The sequence below is a fragment of the Pteropus vampyrus genome, unplaced genomic scaffold, assembly GCF_000151845.1.
Source record: "Pteropus vampyrus isolate Shadow unplaced genomic scaffold, Pvam_2.0 Scaffold13, whole genome shotgun sequence".
Taxonomy (NCBI): Eukaryota; Metazoa; Chordata; class Mammalia; order Chiroptera; family Pteropodidae; genus Pteropus; species Pteropus vampyrus.
In genome coordinates, this window is record NW_011888794.1 from 1,990,350 (window position 1) to 2,008,200 (window position 17,851).

Consider the following 17,851-nt stretch of genomic DNA (forward strand, 5'->3'; position numbering starts at 1 on the left):
AATTTTGGAGCAAAAGCTTTTTCTTGATGACCTTTAACTAATAAGCTTTCATAGTCAGAAAAATTTTAATTATTCTGATTAAGGAGCAGTATTGAACATGTAGACCAAATGTAGTTATGATGTTAATCAGACAACAATAATTTAGTAAGAGCACCCTTTAGATCAACCATTGATATAAGAAAGCTAAGTTCACCTGTTAATTTGCCAATGCACTAGAGTGGCAGGACTTCCTTAGTTTAAATTATTAAGGTAAGATATTAGAAAAACATAATTCTTGGATATGAACTCAAAGTCATACAGGCAGGTTTCCTCTGAACTCAATAACTTATGCAAAGATAGAATAATTTTGTCTGTATATTTGTTTAGTCTTTTTCAGAGAATAATTTTTTTAATGATACTTTTTCGTGGAGCTCGATGAGACCAGACATAAAAGCAAACACTTTTAGTAATCCCTTTTTATCAGATTCAGGTAGAGGAGTGCCAGACTTTTTGGTCTCACATAGGTTGCAGTCTTGTGATGGAGTTCCCAGTTGAGATTTGGAAACTAAACCCCTGGCATGCAGATGTTTTGACCTAACATGATGTGTTGTTTTTAGCTTTCTAGATGACTTAAAATATAGCTGGAGTTCTCTTTTATCAAGGCTTTGTGAAACACTAAATTAATTTGCATTGACATTCCAGGTGTTGGTAATAATTTGTAGTGACATGATGCCTATTGGTTATGATTGTGACAGACAGTCTCTATCCAAATGGACATTACAAAAGCCCAATTTAAGAGTCTTAGCATTGGAAATTTCTGCCTTGACGAGGGCAGAAGATTTCTAGCATGTACTTGTTTTTCCTTCCACAGTTATGGATTAATACACATCAATTCTAGGCAGTTGAGGAGTGACATGAGAGAATTATTGGAACTGAACATTACATAGTAGAGTGAAAAATCCTGCAATGGTTTTTCTGCAGTGATGTGGTTATAAAAGGCAAATGGACACCAATTCCTAGCCTTTGCATGTTTAAAATGTCAAGGAAGTAGATAAAAAGGGAAATAGAAAACAAATATGTAATTCAAGCTGGTGTAATTTTTCTTGTCAAATAATTTTTCAAAAATATCAGGAATTGGTTCAGTAGAATAGCCTAATATTGTATGCAGTGTATAATTTTGTCTATTTAATTATAACCACTTTTATCTCGTAAAAATACTCACAGAAAAAGTATGCTTAGTCTGTGACCATATTAAGAAAATAAGATGTAGTGAATATGCACAGCAAATTTAATACAGTCATATACATGTTGCTGTATGAAATCACTTTGAAGTGAAAAGATATTTTCAATACCTTACCAAAAGTTTTAATAATAATAGTTTAACTACAAAGTATTGAAGGCTCCCTTAATTCCAGCTTCTCTTTCCCCTGCTTACAGAGCTTATCTATCATAGCAGTAGAATTATGGCAATATTTTCTAATATTGACTGTGCATTTATTTTTGCAAGTTATCTGAGAACTTTTTAACTCTACTGCAAATTGTTTCCATAGTGGCTCTTTAATAAAATTACTGTTTTCAGACTTTAATTTAGCAAACTCTTGAACATATTTGTACATAGATTTCTGATGGAGGTGCTAATCTTTACATTTTTGACAATGTGATTTTTTGTGATGTTTATTCAGTAGAAGATGATTTCTTTTCCTTCATTACATATATTCTATCTTTTAACCACAAAATATATTTGAACGCTGTGCACGGATTGACAAAAGTGAATTATAGCAATGTGGAAATGACTTACTTGGTGTCACTTAGATCCACTCAGGCAATACGTTCTAGTTTTTCAGAGTTTTTAAAAAGTTTTTTGTTTGTTTTTGTTTTTTTTTTTTTACTCTTAGAATAGTAATATTAAAGCCAACAGTATTAAGAATGTGCCAAATTTAAAGCGATTATTTGACAAAGAAATTACAGACTCATTAATCATACTATATTTAAGGTGATTGTAGATGAGTCTTTCATATACAGAAGGCATTAAAATAGAATTATAAAATCTATTAAGCATAATGATGGAGTTCTGAATGTAGATAAAATGAGATGATTGTCTTTAAACTTTCGATAAATTTATTACCTAATTTAGTAGTATTTGTAGCTTATGAAAGCTTGTTTATATTCATTTAACTTCAAAAAATTAAGAATGAATTAAAGAATATTTGAAGTCTGTTATTAAGTTGCTAACATTCTGAGTGAGTGATCAAGAGACTGGAAATGTTTTAACTTAGTCTGACTGTATACATACTTTATAGTTAAACCGATCATTACTCTGTCACTGTCGAGTTCTTAAAGCACAGAGCGTTGAGAAGATATAGCAATTTGCTTAATTAACCCCTGTTCATTTTACAAGGGAAGAAATAAGATTACTCTTTGGCAATCACACGTTACTTGAATTATATTTTCTCTTTTGTTACCTTGAAAACATATTAACACCCACACACCTTGATACAGATATGGACAGCAGAAACCCCCCGCTCATGAATGAATGCATTTCTTCTTAACACAAACTGAATGTTAATAGTTCTAATGGCATTTCTTGCTGACGGAAGAAAAAACTGCCATAGTTAGGAAAGCAAAGCTTGTGCTTTACAGGTTTATGGCTTGCGCTAAAAGTGGATTAAGACTGCATTTGTGTGTTCTCTACATAGCTTTCCTAATATCAACTGACTTCTTGCAGAAGACGTATATGCTTTCATTCTGACCAATAAAAGGCAACTTGGTGAGTTATAGAGTTTGACTGGGTGCTTGACATGTGGTGCTGTTCCTTTATAACAGTGGGCAATCAGTAATGGGGAAGTTTAGGAGAATTTAACTTGTCTTGCTTGTTTTTAAGTATGCTCTTAGCTATGTCGATATCCTCCTATTCTAAAAATATAAAAAATGCAACATTTGTTCACATATAACAAGTTTTCTTAATATTGTTTTTATAGTACCAATATAAAAAAAAGAATGATAATGTGCTCCTAGTCATTCTATAATTGTGTTCTAATATTACCAGACTGTTTTTGTTGGCATAGTCAGATAAACACATTATTCGTTGTGTAACTGAAAAATGCATCTTTTCAATCATTATTGCCTAAGTAATTTTTAGAGAATGATCATTGAGTGGTCCCTCTCCCCACTTCACCACTCTATGATAGGTGGATATATTTGATTCCTTTTTCATTCTTTTATTATTAAAAGAACCCTATAGAAAATAAAACATTTGTTTTCAGTTAAAAAAGCAACAATAATTCTGGTAACTTATAATCAGTTTTACTTATGCAAAATACCCACATTTATACATCCTCCAAACAAATTGTCATGTGTAACTATAGGCTAAAAATGAGGAAATGTGGCCAAAAATAATCTCCCTTATTGGTCTACAATGTATGAATAATTATAAATGTAAACACTTGACATCACATGTTCCTATAATACCATTATTCTGTAGGTAGCATTCACATTACAGTATATTCTATTGCTAATTCTATTAAAAATCTTGAGATTCATCATAAGGCACTACACAAAGCATTATTGTTAAAGAACTGGGGAAAAGCTCCCAATTGAAAACTGATAATTAAATGTATTATTTAAAATAAGTGTATTACAGAGTAGATAAGAAATTCAGTGTAGCGACATCTTTATATTTTGATTTTAAATTAAGTTTTTATATACACAAAAAAGTTTGGATCAAGCATTAGACGGTACATTTTAGAAGATTTAAAATAGCCAAAATAATGTTGCAGTGTGTTACATTGATAAATTATCAATAACAATTATTATTGTTAATAATTGATAGGAAATTTTCCTCCCTGTGCTAGTGATTTAAGTTGAATGGGAATTTAATAACATGTATAGGGATGTATCTTAATATCTATCTTTGATGAACAGTGTTAAAAACACAATTAACATTTGTCCTCATTAAAATGGACTTTTGTACACTATAATTTGAATTAAATAATGACTATAGTAAAGTATTTAAAAAGTTGTATATCAAAATGTATAACGTTCCATTTTTGGCTATATTTTGTAAAACATTTTTGGTGTAATCAGTATGACTCTCACATATGTCAAATCAAGTATTCTACTATTTATTTAAACAGATATATACCTAATGTATTTGGAAGCTTATTGCACTCATATAATTGTATATATTGTGGCTTCAAAAGTCTGTACTTATCCTTGCTTTAAAGAAGTAGTATGTGCATTTTTTTCCAATTTATTTTAATTATATTAAGGAAAACATCCTTTACTAAATGTACCTTAAAATTCACAATAAAGTTTCAGAAATTGTTTTGTACAGTGTTGAGATTTTGTGTTGAATTTGTTTGTGAACATTTTTTGAAGTTGTCCTCTGGTTTTCTAATAAGGAGTCCCTGAACTTAACTTTATTGATAAAATGATGAGTTAAAACATGTGGTATGGTGAGTGGCCTTGTAATCCAGAGGCTGTCCTCCTAAGTGATGACTTGCTCTCACCTGTGGAACCTTGGCTAAAAGACACCAAATGGACTTCTCCCTCAAATCCCTAGTCACTCATTTTGTCTGCTTTTCAGCATTGGAATGTCAAGCAATTTACACTTTAACTGAGTATTCTAGACTGCAGAGAAGCAGTTTCATGGAGGTAATATGGAGAAATATATGCAGGTCTGTTAATGGAATTTTTTATGCTATGTTATAGAAACTAAATAGATATTTAAGGGTAAAAATTTGGCATACATTACTTTTGACATCCTATTAAAATGTAAGTTTAGTCTCTCAAATATAGTAAATATAAATATCCACATTTGGTTCAAGTGAGCTTACTTAGAGACAGGCTCACTTATTTTGCTAATAATATTCAACTGTCTGGGCTGAGGACAAGCCCTGTATCATCCTGAGTTCACCACAGTATTTAGAGTCACTGTAAAGCCTGTAACCTCTGGGCCATTTCCTAAGAGAAACTCGTGTACTCCACATGGTGAGGTAGGAATCTATACGAGTTTACTTATGTGTTTTATGTTTAGGTTCCCTACAATAAGAAGTAGAGAATTGAATTACATTTACATAGGAAATAATCTTTTCGATTACAGATTATTTTATTCATATATTTGTTTAAAAGAGCAAAAAAAGAAAAATCATTGATATCATTAAAAGGTTAAACATTTTTCATATGAAAGTGTTCCATTTTGAAATGATGCTCATTTGAAATAGCACAGATGAAAATTTACAAATCATAAATGTGGAATGAATATTACAAAATTGCTGTTGATCTTAACATCACCTTTATATTAGCCCAGAGAGGTTTAGCCCATTCTGCCCCATTTCCTAGGTTTTGTTTTAGCTTTCGTGGATGTTTTTCCTTTAAAAATAGTTGGTCAGGTCTATTCAACAAATATAGTTTAATGAAAATATTTTTAGCTTGCATTTATATTTTGATGCTACACACAAAACAAAACTTTTAAAAAATTTTTCCATTTATGTAATGAAAAATATTTTGAATAATGAAGTCTTCAAATCTAGGGACCAACAGGAGCTGGCAAGAGGCTAATTGGTATCTCAGTTAAATATTTAACACCCAGGGATAACATGGTGTTTTTTTCCATAGAAGAGAAAATTGATTCCAAATATGCATTTTTCCTTTTGACTATTTCTTTGATATCATTTCCTATTTTAATGCTATTTAGCAGTTCTAGCCATTTCACTTTTTTATATTTTTTACTGAGATATCATTCCTTATAAATATTTTACCCATATTTTTATTTGTAAATAGTGCATATTTTATTATCATATTAAAACACATTAACAAATTATTCAAATCATTTTTACCACTTACTTTCACTTCGAAAATGCATTCTGATATTCACTTGAGGGTTAAATAAGTATTATTAGTCACAGTTTAGATGAAGCAAGCAATGTGTTTGATCTGGTTATATGATAAGATACATACTAGAGTTAATTTTATTACTTTTATTTATTTATTTAGTTTACCTCTTAACATACTTGCAAGATAGAATAAAGTGTGTTACCTACACAATGGGACAATAATAACTAATTTTTTCATTTCATTATATAAAATACATACATCGTATTTAAGATAAGTATATTGTCCTTACAGTCTAGAAAAATTATCATCTAGTGATTTGCCATTTGGGCATAAGTATATATTTAATAAATACATTTTACTTTAAAACTATTGAAAACAATAAATACTGGCAAACTTTTGATAACTGAGTCACTGTTTTATATTATTACCTCATGTCTTAATTGAAGGGTGGCAGTGTTAGAATAATTCATTTATAAATCATAACTATTAATTGGTATATTTAGGAGACTATTCTTAAATATAGTATTAAGTGCATGCATGTAATATAGTGCCTTTTGGCAATTACTTATTTTAATCATTTAAGAAATGTGTAATAGCCTTAAGCATGTAAATAGTTATTAATATTACACAAACATATTTGTTACTTTAAATATTTTAAAACCAGCAGTGTTTAAACTTTTGTGTTTTGGACTCCTTTGATTATCATTTAAAAGCTATGGGCCCACTCTCCAGAAAAATTCATATACCCACATGTATTTTTTAAAAATTATTCAAAGTTTCCAATAGACCCTGTGAAATTTTCTAGGGGTCTGTGGCCCTCGGTAATAACCAAGTACATGGAAATTATTAAGCTCTCTATTCAACTGCTACTAAATATTCTTTGAAAATAGTTTGAAGTATTTTAAGTAAAAATAATTTAATATTCTTTTCTCAGCACTAGCTATTTTTTAGAAAATGAACTCTTTGTAACCAGTCCCTCCCATAATAATGGCTAAAACCTAGAACTATGTTCTCTTCCTTATGTTGTACTGTACAGAAATGAGATCCATTAACACATACATTTTGCCATGGGAATGCATACATTGATCACATTAATGAAATGCTCTCCACCGAATATATAATTGATGCTGTTAGCAAACATGCAAATAAGCAGCCAGACAGAGCCAGCGAAATATAACAGGGCAGGTTTAAATTTAAACTTTCTGCTGTATGCAGTTCTCATTATTTGTTAAATTGTATTTAGTTTTTATATTTTGTCCATTTTGCTTTTGCTTCTATAAGGTGCACAATCTCTATGGAGCAACATAACAAAAATGTAATTTCCTGTTCACCCTTACATTTCCAGCCTAGACTTTGCCTGATGGTTTCTTTCTTCTTGCAAAGAAAATAATAAAAACAGTACTTCTTTTTGCCTATAGTCAATAAATTTATAAATTAATTTCACATTAAATCGTGTGTTTGAATTCCACAGATATTGCATAAATTTGGTTCCTATCCCCAATTTTAACAAAGTTAAAGCTCTATGTTTGAGGCTTTTTCAAGGTCACACAGCTCCTTTGTGGCTCAGCTAGGATTTTTTTTTTTTTTCTAATCTTCTAGCACTCATCTCAAGAATCAAGGTTGATTTCAAAAAGAGAGAAAAGTGTTTTAAAGACAATGAAATGAATCATTACATAAGCACACATCAAAATGTATTTGCCCAGAAATTCATTTTTGAAAATATATACAAAACTTTAAGTGTTATTTATTTGTATTTTAATAGTATTCGCCATATATGTGAGATACTTTTCACTGCACATTTTCACTATTTGTGGTTTTCGTTAACTCATGGTCATTTCAATTTTAAAGTAAAGTTGTAAGGCTTCCTTCCTACATTCCTTTCTTTCCTCACTCCCCTCCTCCCGACAACCCCTTTTCTCTACTTTTCTCTACTTTTCAACCCTTTTCTTTCCTCACTCCCCTCCTCCCGACAACCCTTTTCTCTACTTCCTCCCTCCCTCCCTCCCTCCCTCCCTCCCTCCCTTCCTTCCTCCCTTCCTTCCTTCCTTCCTTCCTTGTGTGTGAATCTTCTACCAGGGTTAATAGATGAGAATAGTTTCTCATCACTGAAAGATAGGACATCCTGGATGAGAATTCTAATAAATACAAATGTTTTTGTGTCCTGATTACATTCTCTACCAGTACATTTCTTAAGGACAGGTCTATTCCCCTTCAGTTGAAATTCATCTTGACGTATTCATGTCAGTACTCAGAGCTACTAAACCTAGTAAGTATTATGTATTGGATTCCACAAGTTCTTTTATTTGTGCATTTTTTAACCCTTAGAATAGTCCTATGAAGTAAATGTTCTTATCCTCATTTCATTGATGAAGCAACTGAGTTTCATAGACATTAAGTAATGTATCCAAATTGTTTCACTTTTACAGCAGACTATTACAGATTAAGGAGTAAATCACTTTGGTTCCACTTCTCTTTGATAAGTTAGTGGTCTCATCTCTATTTTTTTCTTTTTTACAACTTTATCAAGGCATATTTTGGATCCTGTATAACTCATTCAGAGTGTACAATCCCACAATTTTTAGTGAATTTGCCAAGTTGTGCAACAATCACTGTAAACCATTTTGGGAACGTTTTCATTGCCCCAGTGGATCCCTTGTGCCAATTTGCTGTTGATTATCTCCCCATCCTCAGGCCCCAGGCAACCACTAATTTACTTTCTGTCTTTATGGATTTGACTTTTCTGAACATTTCATATATATGGAATTATACCACATGCAATCTTTTATCTTTTACTTTCGAGTGATCAATCATTGTTATACTATTTTTAAATGAGTATATGTCTTTACATATTATTACAATTATTGATACTATGAAAATATAAATCTACCAGTATCCCCATGAGCATGAATCATTTTCCCCAACAGCTTTTCTAATTGGTATAGATCCTTATTTTTGTCAAAAAAGATCTGATAAAATCAAATAACTCTTTATGAGTGTGACAAATTATTATTGCTCCAAAAACTGTTGTTTGAATCCTTCAATACTGATTAAAATAATAGATTACCTATTAACTAGTAGGTTTGTTAACTACTTTTAAAGATCTCAAAATGCATAAACCTAATAATATTCAAGACATTAATTTACCCAGTGAGACTATATTTACTGCATTTTTATAAGCATTTTTAGTAGTAGTTTGGATGGGGCTCTGATGACCTCTTGTTATGGAGATTTCTTGGTTGACACAAATGATTCAGCTTTCCACTTTCAGCGAAATCAGCATTTCTTCCTTGATACACATCAACCCCAGTCTTATAATTACAATTGGCTCTCTTGGTAGAGATTCCCTTCTTGACATCAGTGGTGTCTCTTTATTATGCTCTTGAAGCATTTTGTTTTTCATTATGTTTCAACATGTACTCTAACCATGGAGTGGTTTCAGCTGTGCCACTCTTGTAAAAAAGTTACAGAACCAAAAAACTTATCAGTCTTTCCCCAGTATATTAAATGAGGAGAAACAAAATACTATTTCTTTGGAATGATTTCTAGAGATCATTAGAAAACAAAAAATTTAAAGTTTTAAAGAATAATCTAATAAAATAATAAACATTATTATTATTTGAGAAGAAATGATAATGTATTGGACAAGAGTAAATGATCCTGATTGGATTTGTTTTTATCTTAAGATGCCATCTCTTGGTTAGCAGATTTAATTCCTCAGTTGTAATCTTTGAGCAAATATTTAAATGATTTTATTCTCTAAGCAAATATTAAACAGGTAATATGAGATGACCAGACATGGTCCATAGCAGAGAAATAGTTCCTTGAACATTCATCATGTCTGTGAAGAATGAAATACGTAGAGATAATGGAGGCGAAAGGAGAGTGACCAATCTCATTTTACTTTCCGGTGGCCATCATTAATATTTTGACTTTGTCCCGTATGTGTTAACTTGAAGCCAATTATTTTGTATCTCAGCACTTGTGAAAAAGAGAACTATTAAATGCATTAACATTTCTATAATGCTTATATGAGTGCAATAATCAATAAATTAATATATGAAAGAGCTTAGCATAGTGCCTGCAACATAATGAGCATCCACAAAGTGTTTGATAAGTAATATGACTAAAACTCCCCAAAGATTTCCTCTCAGTTTAACTTTAACAACTAATTTTGCTTTAACAGTATTCTGTCCATATAAAAAAGATTATCCTTATTCATATAGTAGAAAGAACTAAAATAATCTAAACATACAAAATTTTGAAGTTCTATTGTTTCTTGTAACTTAAATATTAGTGACACTGAAGTTAAATGTTAGTCCTGTTTATGTAATAAAATCTGACCTAACAGAAATATTTAAAACTGGTTTCACTTCCATAGAAAATGTGGACAGAATTAGTAAAGGTTCGTTGCCATGGGGATTATAAGAGACTATCATATTGAAAAATTAAAAGAGCCTTACTTTGAAACTTCTGTAAACTCATAACTGCAGGCTTTCTCTTTAATCATTACTTGTAATTAAAGTTTTCTCTCCACTTATAAGGAAGTGAACTAAGAATATATATTCGAGGTAACCTACAATAATGTAGGCTTTGAGAGGTTATTATTTTTATGATTTATTTCTTTTGGGAAAACTCATGTTTTAGAGTTTAACAGATAGGTAATATAGTTGGGTTTCATGTTTGTTTCTTAACTCTGTTCAACATCAGACCAGAGTTGAGATATCATGCTTACTTTTGTACTGATTTTAGTAAAAGCTGAATAGAGGAAAAATAGACGTGACCATGCAAAAGAGTTCTGTGGGAACGGGAGGGATGGAGTTATAAGTGAAGTATGCCAGAGACTTTCTTTTTCTTTTTCTTTTGTGTGGATGTGTTTTTAATTTCCTATAGCATATCTAATGATCCCTTATATATAGATGACCAAGAACTAAAGCTTCAAGGAAAGGGAAAATCTTATGATACTAACCACTTAGGTATAGAATTAATTTATCAGACATTTTTATTTCACTGGGCTGAAAAAATTTATCCTAGATGTAGTCTAAATCTAGCATGTCACTGGATGTATGTTTGATTACAAACAAATGTGACTTTAGTCAGGCATTATGGGCACAGTTATAATGACTTGTGCTATAACTGGGTTTTCCTGTGTGTGTATTTTCAGCTTTCTAGTTTTTATAAAAACAAATTGGGTGGTGATAAATTGAGAAAGGAACAATAGAAGGAGGAAACTCAAAACAGGATTGGGTAGAAAGAAGGGTACCCATTAAGCGATTTTCCCTCCTGGCTACTTGAGGAAAGATAATAGAGTCTTACCAAAACATTCCTTACAAACACGTGGTTGCTATGTATGCTTCTGGAAATAATTTAATGAACAGGGTATGTAAATTGAGGGACTTTAAAAGTTGCAGTTCTGTACAAAAAAGAAAGGAAAGAGCTATGATTATCCCTTTAACGATTGTTTGCATTATTTTAAATGGTATCTTCTGAGGAATCTGCTTCACTCACAATGAATTCTACTTTTCTGAGCTTAGCCACCAATGCTTAATTATTCAGCTTTCCTTCCATTTCATGCGGCAGCCCGGGACTCTCCTGATACATTTCTAACTTTGCCCTTCAGTTTCGAATTTATTTTCATTAAGTCAGACTGAGTATGATGTTGTCATTTAAAATCTAAAGACCCTGAAAATATTTTCTGAAATCACTTATAAATCAATGCATATTTATATTCATAATATTAGACAATATATATGCAGCCAACTGGTTCTATAGAAAAATCAACTATGATTGCGATGGTCAGGAAAACTTCACAGAAAAGACTGAAACTTAACAAAATGTCTCAAAATTTAAGTCAAAGGTAGCTAATATTTGTTTTTTAATAATCTTTATATCACTTTAAAGTTTGTTCTCTCAATTATTCACAATAACATTATGGGTTTGGAAATTCAGCTTTTTTTTCTTCCACATCTTATCATTGGCAAAATTAATGTTGAATGATAGATGCATGGTGGAAGAAGAATGTATTTTACATTCTTAATATGTGCTAAGAAGTGCATTAATCTGTCTTAAGTCTTCTAGCAGTCCTTTAATTATAGATTTGATTTTTATAAGTAAGATATCAAAGTAGTAAAATGACTTGCCTAGGGTCACATGGAAATCAAGCATTTCAAATCCAGTAAGACCTCCTGTTTCAGATTTTTTTTTTTTTCATATGGTTTTTGGAAGGATAATTAGCAGAAAAAGAAAAAGAGAGAGAGAATGCTCTTGGAAGATGCCTAAATCAGGACAGATAGTGGATAGATAATAACATGCAGAAGAATATAAGGCATGTCCAGATAAGGGAGTTACTGGTTTGACCAAAGAGAGATTTGTGCAGAAAAAAAGTATGATTAGAAATATGCCTGAAGTAGCAGGCTAGACTTAAATTAAAGTGAGCACACAATAACTTTCTAGAGATGCTCATTGTTTCCTGTGTTTTCAAATTGAAGTGTGATTATATATCTCTAACATTTTGTAAGATTATATATTGTTTACTTTAAAAATGTTGGAGGGAGTTTTGGTCAGTAGGAAGCAATTCAAGATGGTGAACAAGAGAAGACATGAACAAAACAATAGATTGTAAAGATAAATTCTTCAAATTCATGCCAATACTTATCAAGTGTTTATTGAGAGCCTGCTCTACGCTAGAATAGGGACAACTAAATAAGCAAGACATTCCTCCCTGTTTTCAAGGAATTTATGTTTTTCAAGCAATGTCATTTTCCAAGGAATTTGCATTCTAGACAGAAATATAGTAGTTATATAATGTGTAAAGTGTGTATTTATATTACTTATGGAATTAGGATTTAGTCCATAGTAAAGGTTAAAAACTCAAAGAATAAAATCATTTTCAGAAAAAGGGAATATTTTTCAGAGCATTTACCAAAGTGTTAGTGGATACTAAAACATCAAAAACATATTTCATTGCTTTGAGAGATTCAGTCTTAATAGATCTCATGTAAGTAAATGAAGGCCAAGGTCTTGAGAACTTCTTATGCAATCATTTCTCAGTACTTTTCAATGGAATAGAAAATAAAAAATACCAGTTTGGCTTTCTCCCCCTATTTTCTACTTATCTATAGGGTCAAATGAAAAATTAGCTTTCGTTTGACATTTTAATATATTACTGGGAAGGATCAAGAACTTAAGAGAAATAGAACACTAACAAAGCAATGTGTATTCTAACTAAAAGATAGAAAACAAAAGATTTTCAGTATGTTTTAAAATATACATCATTTAAAATTACAGAAAAGTTTGAGTTACAAATAGTAAAATTATACTAAGAAAAATTTATATTGACAAATCTATATTCGTTAATGCATTTGAACACTTTTGTCTATAATTTAATTATTAGATTTTTACTGGATTCTGACCACCCAGTGTGCTGGATTCAGCATTTTCAAAGTAGAAATCCCAAGTTCTACCTTGGAAAGTACATTATTCTATTTGTTAGTTCATCTCTCTCAAAATGATCCATTAATTGCTCAATTTCTTCTTGATATTTAATTTATTATGGACATAAGGATGTAAAACATTTTTTTCAAGTGTAAGGTATCAAGAGTCTAGGTGAACTTACTATAAAGAAATGTGGTCGTTTCAAATTTGAGAGAAGGAAAAATTAGTCCTACAACCATTCCATCGATTATCTCATTAACTTATCAAACATTGATACTGTGCTCACAAGTAGTGTCTTTCTTTACCTGTCTTATTTTCTGCCTATCTACTGTTTATTGAGGTATTATTAATGAATTAAAGATACCAAGTATAGCACCATTATACAGTAAGCAGCAGGACTAGATGTCAAAGGGACTAGTGACAGGAATTGGGTGATACCTTTATGCCTCAGCGTCTTTATCTATACAATCAGAAATTTTGAGTAGATTTTCCAAGAATCTTTATACATTAATATTCAATGAGGACATCCCCAAAACTTTTTGTGTATTGTAAGCCTTACAAAATGAAATTGAAAAATAAGGTTTGATTGATAAATGTTAATGGCGAGTGTCTTCAATGTTTGAAGTGCCTTTGTGACAGTATTACTTTTGTTTCAGTTGATTAGTTGACATCTAGTAACTTATATAGAAAAAACATTATGCTTTCCTCTTGACGCTGTTACGTTTTGGAAGTATTAGCTTGGTAACTCCCTTCTCTCACTGTTACTTATCTCTGTCCAGAGTACTCTTTTTCCAGATCGTCAGGTGGCTTTCTCCCTCACTTCATTCACTCCCATGTTCAGCGCTCCTTCTCCGATGCTGGCTATCCTTTTTAATTATTATCTTTCATAATACTTGTCACTACCTGACCTTATAGTGTACTTTTATTTATTTTTAACTGTATATATTTAATGTCTCATTAGAAAAAAGCTTTATGATACTGGTTTCTTTATTTACAGCAAAGCTGTATCCTTGTTGCCTAGATTTGCAGTGCTATTCAATAAAATAAAGCCTAGCTACAGATGACAACTTTTAAAATAATTAAAAGTAAATAATATTAGAAAAATATTTCCTCAGTCACACTAGTCAACATTCAGCTACTTGGTAGTCACACATAGATAGTGGCTACCACACTGGACAGTGCAGATGTGGACCATTTCTACCATCCCTAGAAGTTCTGTGGACAGCACTACCAGTGACTGATGTATAAAAGATGCCCAATAAATAATTAGTTATCAAATTCAAAATCTTAAATAAAAAAACGTTTTAAATTAAGATCTATCTTATTTTGTTTTGTTTTTCGATGGAATTACTTTCATTCAGTGAAAGATATCATAAAAATGAAAAGGTGAAACCTATTATTCAGACTGTTGTTCACCAGTATTATCAAAGATTTTCAGGGCAAAGCACAAGTTTTTTTTTTTTCTTTTCAAGTGTGATTCCAAGTATTTTATTAAAAGAAGAGGTGTGTTTCTTGATAGATTATAACTTACTGAAATTAGAAGAAAATTATTTCATGTTAGGAAAATAGAATTAGTGTTACCATATGTGATCACATGAGGAATTTTACCTCCCTTGCCAATTAAAGAATACTTTCATTAAACTTTTTTATGATTTCTCAAATAACGGCATTGTCAAAATAATATTGCCAAAACCTTTTTAATAAAAAACTATATTTGCTTCATATTTGTAGTTTCAATAAAGATTTAGACAAAATTTAGAAGATAGATATGAGAAGGCTGAGTCTTTATGACAGAAAATAATCTCTTTTATAATAGTACTAGTATAACTAAGTGATTAAAGTCGACAAATTATTATTTACCAAGTTATTATCAGCCAAGTCAGAAATCTCATACAGATGCAGAGAAATTGGTACGGTAAATGTAAGGCACAGTTTTTTTCCACTTCTGCTTAAAATTCAACCTCATTAGTCAGTCATAACATAAATTGCCTTGTTAGGTTTAATACTAAAAATTTCTTATGAAATTTTAAAGTTAGATTTTGCTGTTGAAATTGATGTGCTTATTTGAATAACATTGGCTTTGAAATCACTCTGTGGTGGATATAGTTGCATTTTCTCTTAGCCTATGTCAATGAAATAAAAATGGATATTATTTCTAAATTTCATTAAAATCAGTTGGCATATACATGTGGTAACATTTATGATTGTGTGTATCTACATCTAAAGTTGTATGAAATCTGTGATGGACTTTAGTAAAAGCATTTTTTTTTTTTTTGATCAATCGTACTCTAGCAACACAGAATTCTATAGACATACCATTTAAGGATGTTAGAATGTCTTCTGCTGGAAACCATACCTAAGAAACTATATCTAAGGAAACTCATTATCTAATTTTCATAGATTATAGCAGGCCATACTGTGTAAATCAAACCCATCCATGGACACTGTTGCACATTTCTATTCGCTGCCTTTTCTCTATCCCCAGAAGTTCAACAAGACTTGAGGAAAGACAGTTATTATTGTTTTCAGTTACTGAAGAAAGTGGCTTTTATATACCTTGGGAAGATCAGAGAGGCACCATGAAACCTGGAATTCTCCCTTGGCTCCAGCTTTTAAATCGTTGGGGTGTGTTCGTTCTCTTGTTTTTCTTACAGGGCTGCATGGAACAGCAATGGCCATCATGTTCAGCTTTGATGCTTGTAGGGGATAAGTTAGATATAAAACAGAGTACAGAGAAAGATAGATGCTTGCTGCATTTATATTGAAAAGTTGAGAAAAAATGTTAAAAGTGTTTGGGTTCACCTAATTTAAAGCAAACAAATGAATAACAAAAATACTTATAAATTGCTGGTGAAATTATCAGTGGTTCCCTCTGATTAAATTATGACATGTATGGACCAAAGAAAATGTCCTTTCAGTTTTTGCTTTACTGTTGTGTGTGTATGTGCAGGCTTTAACAAATGAGACATAATGCCCAAGAATTTTCCATGTCTGAAACTTAATGGAGATCTAATGTGTATGTTCATTTTGGGGTTGGAGCAAACCCATATGTTAAAAATAAACATTAATATGTCTGACTATTATTATACATTAATTAGAGTTATTTTCCAGTTAATCTTAAACCAGAGAATAATTTTTCCTTTTGTTTTCCCTTCATTCATCTTAATTTTTTCATCTTGTGGTTTATCATTAAAACTTAACTAATTCTATTTAAGGTCTTGCTACTAAAAATGCAATCTACCCAGGAACCAGAAGCATCCGATTTACCTGGGAGCTTATTAGAAGTGCAGAATCCCATACCTACTGAACCAGAATCTGCATTTTAGCAAGACTTCAGGTGATTTGAATGCATATTAAAGTTTGAGAAGCAGTGTTTTAATGTATGCCCTATAGAGCAGTAGACACTTCCTAATCCTAGATAAATTTTTGATTTCTGAAATGAAATTATGTTTTTCTAATATAAAACCATCAAGCCATGATAACTTCGTGTCACTCAACATACTTAAAGGAGAGTCAACATAAATTATTTTACTTATTATACTTATTTTACTTATTATACTTATTATCTGTCAGGATCCATATTGTTAATTAAAGTTCATGCTCTTAGAATTCAAGAGAGAGTGAAAAGTATAATTCTTTTCAATAGTAGGTTGTTTCATGTTTATTTCTACTTTAATTATGTTTTTTGTGCACAAGAATAAGTTTTAGCTTTTGAAAAATCTTAAATGCTTATTAAAAATGTTTACAACTAGTTGAAGAATATCAGTGGTAGAGTGTCCCAATGATACTGAGAAATTTTTTAAAGAATATTTGAGACCTATACTATCAATATTTTATCTGAAAACTCTTAAAATAGTAGATTAAATACCTGAGCAACTTAAATATTTCAAATGATTGATTTTGATTTATTAACTCCAGATTATGTTAACTTCATGTGTAAAGATTGCTTGGCTATGATGAATTACATTATTTTAATGTATACTTATTTTATCTATTGTGATCATTTATACCGTATGTTAACATATTTATATGTTAATATATTTTCACACAGCTGACTATAATCCTGGTTTAAGATATCACACCTGTCCTCTTACACTGAAGATATTATCTTTCAATCTATATTCATCTTCTTTTACAAGTTCTAATTTTAGCTATCTCATATAATTTAATTGAGGAATACTTCCTCTGTCATTTTTAGCTTTTTTTTTTTTTTTTTTTTTTTTTTTTTTTACTTTGAAGCCATTATGTATTCAACTATTTTTAGTCCCAGAAAATAATTTGGAAAGGAATACCATTTCAATTTTTTATTAAAGGCCTCTTTATTAATTATGAAGACTAATGCATTTGATAAATATTTCTTTTTAGCTTAACCAATTCTTTCTGGGCCATACATCTTCAACTATGTATCAGAGACACTTTGCATTCTCAGAATACGATATAAGATTGCATAGGAATTTTTAGAATGTCATAAAATGCTTCTTAAAAATCTATTATATATATTGCACAAAGTTATATATATCCTATATTTTAAAAAATGTAATTACAAGTAGTTACCAATTATAACACTAGCTCAATATTAATGTATTTTACTTAATTCTGTGCAAAG

The 17,851-nt window shown here is 30.7% G+C and overlaps 1 protein-coding gene across 2 annotated transcripts in view; it reads left to right on the top strand.

Annotated features, from left to right (window-relative positions):
• PCDH9 (protocadherin 9) overlaps positions 1-17,851 on the top strand; it is an 884,562-nt gene that overhangs the window by 26,162 nt on the left and 840,549 nt on the right. Inside the window, exon 3 of one of the 2 annotated variants that reach the window (XM_023525116.1) lies at positions 2,676-2,738. The exons of the other annotated variant lie outside the window; for it this stretch is intronic. Within the exon in view, the coding sequence (XP_023380884.1) occupies positions 2,676-2,684 (9 nt within the window). The 3' untranslated portion in view covers positions 2,685-2,738. Of the gene's footprint in view, positions 1-2,675; positions 2,739-17,851 lie in introns of those variants that run through there. 2 annotated transcript variants of the gene reach the window in all.